Source organism: Tursiops truncatus, chromosome 18 (genome assembly GCF_011762595.2).
Source record: "Tursiops truncatus isolate mTurTru1 chromosome 18, mTurTru1.mat.Y, whole genome shotgun sequence".
Lineage (NCBI taxonomy): Eukaryota > Metazoa > Chordata > Mammalia > Artiodactyla > Delphinidae > Tursiops > Tursiops truncatus.
The window spans coordinates 16,651,257-16,663,276 of record NC_047051.1 but is presented as its reverse complement, the minus strand read 5'-3'; the positions used below and the strand labels follow the sequence as shown (position 1 = coordinate 16,663,276).

The 12,020-nt window shown below is 42.8% G+C and overlaps 1 protein-coding gene across 13 annotated transcripts in view; it reads left to right on the top strand.

Annotated features, from left to right (window-relative positions):
• RNASEH2B (ribonuclease H2 subunit B) overlaps window positions 1-12,020 on the top strand; it is a 99,074-nt gene that overhangs the window by 73,133 nt on the left and 13,921 nt on the right. For 8 of the 13 annotated variants that reach the window (XR_004522995.2, XR_004522996.2, XR_004522997.2 and 5 more), the window contains one exon: window positions 11,682-11,762. The exons of 4 other annotated variants lie outside the window; for them this stretch is intronic. Coding sequence is in view for 5 of the 9 variants with exons in the window: in XM_033843441.2 (XP_033699332.1) it covers window positions 11,682-11,762 (81 nt within the window). In the remaining 4 variants the exon portion in view is untranslated. Of the gene's footprint in view, window positions 1-11,128; window positions 11,257-11,681; window positions 11,763-12,020 lie in introns of those variants that run through there. One more of the 13 variants, XR_004523000.2, reaches the window with a different exon arrangement.

Genomic DNA, 12,020 nt, shown 5'->3' with positions numbered 1-12,020 from the left:
TGATTTGCATTTCGCTAATGATTAATGATGTTGAGCATTCTTTTTTTTTTTTTTTAACATCTTTATTGGGGTATAATTACTTTACAATGGTGTGTTAGTTTCTGCTTTATAACAAAGTGAATCAGTTATACATATACATATGTTCCCATATCTCTTCCCTCTTGCGTCTCCCTCCCTCCCACCCTCCCTATCCCACCCCTCCAGGCTGTCACAGAGCACCGAGCCAGTATCCCTGTGCCATGCGGCTGCTTCCCACTAGCTATCTACCTTACTACGTTTGTTAGTGTGTATATGTCCATGACTCTCTCTCGCCCCGTCACAGCTCACCCTTCCCCCTCCCCATAACCTCAAGTCCGTTCTCTAGGAGGTCTGCGTCTCTATTCCTGCCTTACCCCTAGGTTCTTCATGACATTTTTTTTTTTTTCTTAAATTCCATATATATGTGTTAGCATACTGTATTTGTCTTTTTCTTTCTGACTTACTTCACTGTGTATGACAGACTCTAGGTCTATCCACCTCATTACAAATAGCTCAATTTCGTTTCTTTTTATGGCTGAGTAATATTCCATTGTATATATGTGCCACATCTTCTTTATCCATTCATCCGATGATGGGCACTTAGGTTGTTTCCATCTCCGGGCTATTGTAAATAGAGCTGCGATGAACATTTTGGTACATGACTCTTTTTGAATTTCGGTTTTCTCAGGGTATATGCCCAGTAGTGGGATTGCTGGGTCATATGGTAGTTCTATTTGTAGTTTTTTAAGGAACCTCCATACTGTTCTCCATAGTGGCTGAACCAATTCACATTCCCACCAGCAGTGCAAGAGTGTTCCCTTTTCTCCACACCCTCTCCAGCATTTATTGTTTCTAGATTTTTTGATGATGGCCATTCTGACTGGTGTGAGATGATATCTCATTGTAGTTTTGATTTGCATTTCGCTAATGATTAATGATGTTGAGCATTCTTTCATGTGTTTGTTGGCAGTCTGTATATCTTCTTTGGAGAAATGTCTATTTAGGTCTTCTGCCCATTTTTGGATTGGGTTGTTTGTTTTTTTGTTATTGAGCTGCATGAGCTGCTTATAAATTTTGGAGATTAATCCTTTGTCGGTTGCTTCATTTGCAAATATTTTCTCCCATTCTGAGGGTTGTCTTTTCATCTTTTTTATGGTTTCCTTTGCTGTGCAAAAGCTTTGAAGTTTCATTAGGTCCCATTTGTTTATTTTTGTTTTTATTTCCATTACTCTACGAGGTGAATCAAAAAAGATCTTGCTGTGATTTATGTCAAAGAGTGTTCTTCCTATTTTTTCCTCTAAGAGTTTGATAGTTTCTGGCCTTACATTTAGGTCTTTAATCCATTTTGAGCTTATTCTTGTGTATGGTGTTAGGGAGTGATCTAATCTCATACTTTTACATGTATCTGTCCAGTTTTCCCAGCACCACTTATTGAAGAGGCTGTCCTTTCTCCACTGTACATTCCTGCCACCTTTGTCAAAGATAAGGTGACCATATGTGCGTGGGTTTATCTCTGGGCTTTCTATCCTGCTCCATTGATCTATCTTTCTGTTTTTGTGCCAGTACCATACTGTCTTGTTTACTGTAGCTTTGTAGTATAGTCTGAAGTCAGGGAGCCTGATTCCTCCTGCTCCTTTTTTCGTTCTCGAGATTGCTTTGGCTATTCAGGGTCTTTTGTGTTTCCATACAAATTGCGAAATTTTTTGTTCTAGTTCTGTGAAAAATGCCAGTGGTAGTTTGATAGGGATTGCATTGAATCTGTAGATTGCTTTGGGTAGTAGAATCATTTTTACAATGTTGATTCTTCCAATCCAAGAACATGGTATATCTCTCCATCTATTTGTATCATCTTTAATTTCTTTCATCAGTGTCTTATAATTTTCTGCGTATAGGTCTTTTGTCTCCTTAGGTAGGTTTATTCCTAGATATTTTATTCTTTTTGTTGCAGTGGTAAATGGGAGTGGTTTCTTGATTTCACTTTCAGATTTTTCGTCATTAGTATATAGGAATGCCAGAGATTTCTGTGCATTAATTTTGTATCCTGCTACTTTACCAAATTCATTGATTAGCTCTAGTAGTTTTCTGGTAGCATCTTTAGGATTTTCTATGTATAGTATCATGTCATCTGCAAACAGTGACAGCTTTACTTCTTCTTTTCCGATTTGGATTCCTTTTATTTCCTTTTCTTCTCTGATTGCTGTGGCTAAAACTTCCAAAACTATGTTGAATAACAGTGGTGAGAGTGGGCAACCTTGTCTTGTTCCTGATCTTAGTGGAAATGCTTTCAGTTTTTCACCATTGAGGACGATGTTGGCTGTGGGCTTGTCATATATGGCCTTTATTATGTTGAGGAAAGTTCCCTCTATGCCTACTTTCTGCAGGGTTTTTATCATAAATGGGTGTTGAATTTTGTCAAAAGCTTTTCTGCATCTATTGAGATGATCATATGGTTTTTCTCCTTCAGTTTGTTAATATGGTTTATCACATTGATAGATTTGCGTATATTGAAGAATCCTCACATTCCTGGAATAAACCCTACTTGATCATGGTGTATGATCCTTTTAATGTGCTGTTGGATTCTGTTTGCTAGTATTTTGTTGAGGATTTTTGCATCTATGTTCATCAATGATATTGGCCTGTAGTTTTCTTTCTTTGTGACATCCTTGTCTGGTTTTGGTATCAAGGTGATGGTGGCCTCGTAGAATGAGTTTGGGAGTGTTCCTCCCTCTGCTATATTTTGGAAGAGTTTGAGAAGGATAGGTGTTAGCTCTTCTCTAAATTTTTGATAGAATTCGCTTGTGAAGCCATCTGGTCCTGGGCTTTTGTTTGTTGGAAGATTTTTAATCACAGTTTCAATTTCAGTGCTTGTGATTGGTCTGCTCATATTTTCTATTTCTTCCTGATTCAGTCTTGGCAGGTTGTGCATTTCTAAGAATTTGTCCATTTCTTCCAGGTTGTCCATTTTATTGGCATAGAGTTGCTTGTAGTAGTCTCTTAGGATGCTTTGTATTTCTGCATTGTCTGTTGTAACTTCTCCTTTTTCATTTCTAATTTTATTGATTTGAGTCCTCTCCCTCTTTTTCTTGATGAGTCTGGCTAATGGTTTATCAATTTTGCTTATCTTCTCAAAGAACCAGCTTTTAGTTTTATTAATGTTTGCTATTGTTTTCTTTGTTTCTATTTCATTTATTTCTGCTCTGATCTTTATGATTTCTTTCCTTTTGCTAATTTTGGGTTTTGTTTTTTCTTCTTTCTCTAGTTGCTTTAGGTGTAAGTTTAGATTGTTTATTTGAGATTTTTCTTGTTTCTTGAGGTAGGCTTGTATAGCTATAAACTTCCCTCTTAGAACTGCTGTTGCTGCATCAAATAGGTTTTGGATCATCGTGTTTTCATTGTCATTTGTCTCTAGGTATTTTTTGATCTCCTCTTTCATTTCTTCAGTGATCTCTTGGTTATTTAATAATGTATTATTTAGCCTCCATGTGTTTTTGTTTTTTACGTTTTTTTCCCTGTAATGCATTTCTAATCTCATAGCCTTGTGGTCAGAAAAGATGCTTGATATGATTTCAGTTTTCTTAAATTTACTGAGGCTTGATTTGTGACCCAAGATGTGATCGATCCTGGAGAATGTTCCATGGGCACTTGAGAAGAAAGTGTAATCTGCTGTTTTGGGATGGAATGTCCCATAAATATCATTTAAATATATCTGGTCTGTTGTGTCATTTAAAGCTTCTGTTTCCTTATTTACTTTCATTTTGGATGATCTGTCCATTGGTGATAAAGTTCCCCACTATTATTGTGTTACTGTCGATTTCCTCTTTCATAGCTGTTAACAGTTGCCTTATGTAGTTAGGTGCTCCTATGTTGGGTGCATATATATTTGTAATTGTTATATCTTCTTCTTGGATTGATCCCTTGATCATTATGTAATGTTCTTCCTTGTCTCTTGTAACATTCTTTACTTTAAAGTCTGTTTTATCTGATATGAGTATAGCTACTCCAGCTTTCTTTTGATTTCCATTCGCAGGAATATCTTTTTCCATCCCCTCAGTTTCAGTCTGTATGTGTCCCTAGGTCTGAAGTGGGTCTCTTGTAGACAGCATATATATGGGTCTTGTTTTTGTATCCATTCAGCAAGCCTCTGTCTTTTGGTTGGAGCATTTAATCCATTCACGTTTAAGGTAATTATCGATATGTATGTGCCTATGACCATTTTCTTAATTGTTTTGGGTTTGTTTTTGTAGGTGCTTTTCTTCTCTTGTAATTCCCACTTAGAGAAGTTCCTTTAGCATTTGTTGTAGAGCTCGTTTGGTGGTGCTGAATTCTCTTAGTTTTTGCTTGTCTGTAAAGCTTTTGATTTCTCCTTCCAATCTGGATGAGATCCTAGCCGGGTAGAGCAATCTTGGTTGTAGGTTCTTCCCTTTCATCACTTTAAGTATATCATGTCACTCCCTTCTGGCTTGTAGAGTTTCTGCTGAGAAATCAGCCATTAACCTTATGGGAGTTCCCTTGTGTGTTATTTGTCATTTTTCCCTTGCTGCTTTTAATAAATTTTCTTTGTCTTTAATTTTTGCCAGTTTGATTACTGTGTGTCTTGTCTTGATTACTGCTGCGCTTCCTGGACTTGGGTAGCTATTTCCTTTCCCATGTTAGGGAAGTTTTCGACTATAATCTCTTCAAATATTTTCTCTGGTCCTTTCTCTCTCTCTTCTCCTTCTGGGACCCATATAATGCGAATTTTGTTGCATTTAATATTGTCCCAGAGGTCTCTTTGGCTGTCTTCATTTCTTTTCATTCTTTTTTCTTCTGTTCCACAGTAGTGAATTCCACCATTCTGTCTTCCAGGTCACTTATCCGTTCTCCTGCCTCAGTTATTCTGCTATTGATTCCTTCTAGTGTAGTTTTCATTTCAGTTATTGCATTGTTCATCTCTGTTTGTTTGTTCTTTAATTCTTCTAGGTCTTTGTTAAACATTTCTTGCATCTTCTCGATCTTTGCCTCCATTCTTTTTCCGAGATCCTGGATCCTCTTCACTATCAATATTCTGAATTCTTTTTCTGGAAGGTTGCCTATCTCCACTTCATTTAGTTGTTTTTCTGGGGTTTTATCTTTTTACTTCATCTGGTACATAGCCCTCTGCCTTTTCATCTTGTCTATCTTTCTGTGAATGTGGTTTTTGTTCTACAGGCTGCAGGCCTGTTGTTCTTGCTTCTGCTGTCTGCCCTCTGGTGGATGAGGCCATCTCTGGTCCGTATTGTTAAAGACACTGAAGGCCATATCCATAAGAAGGTTGAGAGGGGTTTGGGGACCCACGGCAAGCTTTTGCAGCTTCCTATGGATGTCAGGGGCCGAATGGTAAATGAAGTAAGTTGCAAGCACAATGCGTCCCTCAAAAGCATCTGGGTCCACATTTGTATAATTTCTGAGGGAATCTACCAGCCAGGCCCGAAATAGGGCTGGATTTTTGTCCTCACCTTGGACGATCTCTTAAACCTCATCATAGTTGACAGGTTTAATTATGCGCTGGCGTCTCATCCCTTCAGTGAGGCAAAGGATCATGTGGTCTCTTCTAGGGATACTAGGTTGGCCTAGTTCATAGTCCCAATTGGGATCAATCAGTGGCACTGCTGTCATGCCCACAGGGCAATAATTGGGTTGGACAATGTATAATCCATCGGCATATGCTTCAGCATGCACCCAAATACAGGTCTTTTCCTCACGGGTGCTGCAGTGGGAAATGGCAACATTCAGGTCCTTCCAAATAAGGTTGTAGGAAAGCATTAGTCCCTGGAATTCTTCAGTGAACTGGCTACGATCCTCTGAGAATCGGCCTAAGTGAGTGCAGCACTGGTTGAGGTCAGACAAAGAAAGGGGGTGCAGACTCTGGTCATTCCCTGAGGTCTGCCTGTTACTTCTTAGAGGGGGCAAAGGAGCTCTGGCTGCACTTCTGGTATGGAAGGATAAAGAGGCTTATATGGTGCTGGAGGGGCTGAAGATGGCGAAAGAGGACTTGGGTCTTTTGTCCGAGACTTATTTTCCTGCAGAGATACTACCAGAGGGGGTTTTTGAATAGTTTGAACAGGTCCCAACCTGCAAGGTTCCCTAACACAGGACTTGCATAGCTCCAGGTTCTCTCTTAGGGCCATAAGGGCCTGAACATAAGGAATCTCTGTCCGTTTTCCTTGCCTTTCGCAAAAAAATTCTAACTGTACGATGGTATTATAGTGGAGGCTTCCATTTTCTGGCCAGATCTCATCATCCTCAAGTTTATACTGGGGCCAGGCTGTATTACAGAAGAAGATGAGCTTTTCCTGTTTAAAAAAATCTAGAGAAAACTTGTCCCAGTGACTTAGAATGCACCCTGAGGGGTGAATCCTTGGGGATGGAGGAGATGCTTCCCACTGATCCTTCAGGGAGAGAGGGCTCCCATAAAAGAGAGGAGCACTACAGTTAGGACGTCCCTTTAGGGGTTCCCTCTGTCAGGACTGGCTACAGGCATCCCTGTTCACCTAGTCCTGTCAACTTTGGCCAATGTCAGGGTAGTGGCCCTGCCACATGGCAACTCTGCCAGCCCCAGAGTGCTGGGGCCTGTGTCCTATCCTGACAGCTCTGGTACCCAGGATGAACGACCTTCCTGAGGGTTTCTCTATAGATTCTCTGACCATTGAGTAATCCATGTGTTCCAGGGTGTATTCCCCTGGAACAGACGTCTTCCTAGTTCCAGGAGCTATTTAGATCCCAGTCCCCTTTCTCTAAAAGGGTGGTCAGGATCTGAAAACAGGCACTGGCCACTAAGGGAGGTGGTATGTAGGACTGTGTACAAGCCTCCTTTCTATTATCTAGAAAAGTCTTAATTTCCTTTCATTTACAGTCCAAGTAAGGCTGCATTTTATATTTCCACAAAGTTGAACCTGATCACAGTTAATCAAATGGTCCGTGTCCCTGGCTGCCTGTGAAAATGGCTGGAAACTTTTCTTGACATGCCCTATGCATATGCAATAGTGAAATGTGTAGGACCTAGCAGCTAGGTTGGAAAACGCCTGACAAATTTCTTCCCCCCATTTCCAAGGAAGTAATAAGAGCAAGATAGAGACACAGAGACAAAGATAGTCAGACATAAGTGGACCTAAAATAATCCTGTGGGGATAGCCACAGGGAAAGGGAGGGTGTTATGTTTTAAGCTTGTGTGCCTAAAAACGTTGCATGGAAGTTGTTTTAAGGTGGGTGGACAGACCTGTCTTCTCTCTAGTCCCTTCCATGACCCACATATCCTTACACGGCAGGAGTCTTGTGGTGGCAAACACCCTGGTGTCTTATATATGCTTGACCCATGCCCACGTATGTTGCAGCAAGCAGGTCCAAAAGGTGACAGGCAAAGGGAGCAAAGGGGAGAGTAGTGACAAGAAGTCAGGCAGTGGCTCTCAAGCACAAGTGAGATGAGAGGCTAAGACTTGCCAGGGAAAGGAGGAGGGATATTTGACCTCCCAATAATTCTCCTGGCTGGCTTACCACAGATGTTGCCAGAGGGTAGGTTCTTGTTTCCTCACAGACAGAATTCAGAGACAAGTCACAAGAGGCCAAGTAAGCAAAGCGAGGATTTATTGAGAGATAGTAAACTCTCAGGAGGGAACACGGGCAGGCTCCGACAAGCTGAGGCTCAGCCCCTTTGAAATGACTAATGGTAGGCCCTTTCTACCCTCAGATATTTTGGTGGACACCGAAACCAGTGAGGTCACTAAGTTCCTAATAAATCAGGATAAGTCCTAAAGGTGATTTCAGAGTCTGGAAATCAGGTTTTGCTGGCCCTAGCCAAGAAACTCACCCCATCCCTCTTGAAGTTCATATCCCATCCCTAACGCAGCTTCCATGCTTGGATCTCACCCCTCACATCAATATTTCTAACCAATACCAAGTACTCATTCCCAAGTGCAATGAGTCTAGCCTGTCTTGCTGCCCCTGCCCCTAGTGACCAGTGGAAGAGGGAGGGAAAACGCCAGTTGTCCGGCATTTACAATATGGCCCTCCTAAGGCCTACAGAAAAGTCCCCACACCTCACGACCCCTCTTGTAACGGTGGCCTCTCTCTTCAAGCCGCGTGGGTACACCCTCTTGGGCAAACCACTTACAGGAATGGCTCAGCTCCTCAGAAGTGCGCCAGGCGTGCACTGCCCCAGACGCCTGTCCCTCTGCGGCCTGAACATAAACCAGCTGCCTTCTCAGAATAACCCCAGCTCTCCTTCCCCTCCCCAGGATTGGCTGTGGCCTTGCCTTGGATAGATAAGGCCCTGCTTGCGGGACAGTGCACGCTAGGCCAGCTAAGTAATCAGATGAACCTCGGTGTATCCCTCCATAATATCCGCCACTCCTGAAATAAGAGGCTGATGGGCCTCATCCTGGCAGCAACTAGAGCAGCTGTTGTTTGGTGGCCCCATGGGCGGCTTTGCCTACCTTGAGGCAATGCGTTGTAACCTGCCAGATACTCTGTCTCCTCTGGCCAGGACCATGGGGGAACCCCCTTTATTTCCTAGCAAGTGTGGTGATGGATAACAGACTGGCCCTGGACTTCTGCTAGCTGAACGGGGAGGGGTGTGTGCAGTAACCAAAAAAATGTGCTGCACCTACATCAACACCACTGGCCAGGTGGAAGAAGATATGCAAAAGATACACGAACAGGCCCAGGGGCTCCACACTTGTGGGAAGGGTGACCCCAGTGCCAGCTCCACATGGACTGCAGTCAGCGGGGTACTACCAAACATGACCTGGTTCCTACCCCTGCTTGGACCTCTGACTGCAATAATGTTTTTGCTGATTTGGGGCCCCTGCCTTTTTAGTCTCCTGTTTGTTAAGTCTGTTTCTTCAGGTTACGACAGTGTCACCTACAGGTGATGGTATGCCAGGGATTTCAACCCATCCTGCAAGAAGATGGGGACCATCAACACCCACTGGACAGGGCTGCAGCCTCCTTCTACTCCCCACTCCCCATCTCTGCCGCTGTCCATGACCCTGAGACCTCCTGTCTCTGACAGAGCAAGGTGATCTGGACCCCACTGGTAGGGACAATGCCCCTGCTCAGCTTGAAGCAGCTACGGAAGACGGACCATCGACCCTTTGACCCTTAAAAGATTTTAAGGGCCCAGACTCCTCAAGGGGGGAGACGTTAGAGCAGGCAGTTAGCCAGACATGAGCAGAGGAGGGAGGCACAGGTCATGTGACAGGAGACCATAATACATCTTGCAATGACAGGGGTTCTAGGGGCAAACACAGAAAAGCGGGAACCTGCGGGCTGACAGGAGACCATATGTCTTGTGAAGACAAGGGTCCTAGAGGCAAACAAAGAAAGGCAGGAACCTCCTGGTCGGAATGTAACCTTTTGCTCATTATGCCCTCATTACAGTAGAATTAGCATTGCAACCAGAGCAGTACCCATCATGCACCGGCACCACGACAGATCCGAGCAAAGCCAAGTAAGGACAGAAACTCCCCCTCCTCTCGGGAAGGTGGACATGGGATGAAAACCAGGAAATTACTCCCCAGATCCCTCCCTCCTTCATGAATATTCCACCCAATCATTTTCACACCCCGTATAACCAGCTTGCCGAAAGGAACTCACTGCTGCTCACCTGAGCCTGCCTGCGCTCCCTCCTGAGAGTGTACTGTCACTCAGTAAATCCTTTGCTTACTTGGCCTCTCAGTCTCAGCTCTGAATTCTTTCTACAAAAATACGAGAACCTACCCTCTGGCCGCACGAAGACAGCCACAGACAATTCATAAGCCAATCAGTATGGCTGTGTTCCAGTAAAACTTCATTTATAAAAACAGACAGCCAGCTGGACTCGGCCCCTGAGCGGGACTTGGCTAAGCCCAGATTTAGATCTTGGCATCTCATTTCTCCTACATCTCAACTTCACCTCCTAGATTATTTTAGTTGCTTTCTGAGGTTTCCTGCTCTATTGTGTCTTCCTGGGGCTCCGGTTTGTACATTGCAAACTTCACTGGATGATGTACCATAGTTGAAACAAGTGTAGGATAATGTCTGCTGCTAGGTTTCCCATCTGTGTCTAGGATTTGATTGATTTTTACAGAAATATAGTTGATTGTTTGCAGGAAATAACGTTCCAGTGACTGTTAGGTATCTTTGCATCTGTGTTTTAATCCGTAGCATGGAGCCTCTCATCCTTAATATGTTTTGCATTATTTTATTACTATTATGTTTGACTATGTTGAGGCCCGGCTTCCAATTCTCACCCCCTTGCATCTTTTGAATTTATCACTGTCAGCTGGCAGAGCTGAATGCAATCAGTGGATTTGGAGATGTTCCTAAGTGCCTTCTTTGCAAGTCATTTGTAAGAATAAGACCAATCTTAGCATTAGTTCCTCTGTACTTTTCTGTCTGCCTTTTTTTCCAGAACTGTACCCATTTAGTCAGACCCTTTGTTACTGTCGTTCTGAGCCACTTTTCTATTTCTTCTGAAACATTCCCCCAAATCTGTAGTGATTCAGTCTTTTAAATAACAGAAATTTAAGTAGATGTTACAGTTAATGTTTTTTCCCCAACGTATTCAACAGTGTGCTGGTGAAAAATTTCAAGACGTGTCATTTTACCCACTTGTATTGTACATGGGCTGTGGCATCTTTTAGTAGCGACTCTACAGTTCTTTGTGTAGTGAAAGCTGGGTGTGAAGAGTGAAGCTGGGAACAAATCTGCATTTCCTAGGGTGGGTCCATATTGGGTCTTGTCAGCCCAGCATCTCCACAGAGAGCTTGAAAATCTGTAAAAGTCCAAGTTGTGATCCCTGTGCAGTCAGTTCTCCATGTTAAACATCAAGACTTACCTGCCCTGCTATGTGCCTTTTACATAATAAGTGTGTCAGATTCCTACTGTAATATGAACATATGGCCACAGTCTAGCTCTTGACAAGATTCTCACATTCATTGATTGGTGAAAAATGCTCATGTGAAAGGTGAAATCATGAAGTAAAGGTTGACCTAATTGCATTGGGTCCAATGGAAAGAGCACTTGTACCATAGTTGAGATCTCACCTCAAGTCCTCTGCTAGGTGACCTTAAGCTGTTCACTTAACCTCTGTGCTTCCTTCTGCTTGCTTTGCAAGGTTGTTCTTATGTGGATAAAATGAGATAATTGAATTGAAAGGAGGTAAGAACATAAAGCTATACAAAGATGGTGACAGTCAGAATGCTGTTCCTGTATTCCTAAATGGACATTACAGCAGCCCTGCAGGTGAATGAAGTCGGGGTTCTGGCTGGACCCCGGCCATCTTAAAGGAAATTCTCTTCTTTGCCTTCTGTGCCTGCATTCACCCCCCCTTAGACTGTCCTGGAAGTCAGCAGTCACCTTGATGCCCCCTGTCCCTGGTACATACATTATGTGATCATACCGCTAGACAGCCTAAGGGCTGGGTCATGGGCTTGCCTGCTCACATCTCCCCATCACCAAGGCTGCTTCTTGGGAGGGACGTCTGGCTTAGTTCCTAGATAACTGGCAAAAAGCGAAGGGACTTGTAAAAAGTAAGCCCTCTGCAGGGTCTGCTGCTCCATTTGACCTCGCTATTGGTCCAAATTGCACATACATGTTGGGTTTCTTTTTTAATGGACTGATGTAAGTGTCAAGGTGACGTTTGACACTTCACTGCTCTAACATTGCAGAAAGTAAAGTTATCAGATGAGCCCGTAGAAGCAAAAGAAGATTACACTAAGTTTAACACTAAAGATTTGAAGACTGTAAAGGTATGTGTCTGGGTGCAGCAGCAAATACTCCTGAATCCTGTGGCTGTTGCTGCATGGGGACTTCGAGGAACGATTGCATGCTTGATTGTGATTTTATCATTTTAACCGTGAAGAATTATTAACTTGCATTTCTGTGACTTAAGAATTAATTCAAAATTATGAATGGTGATGAAAGCGTCAAGCAAAGAAGACTTTTGACAGATAAAGAAAGGCAGTATACTTATTAGCAAGAGTGTGCCTAAACTTTGCAATATATTC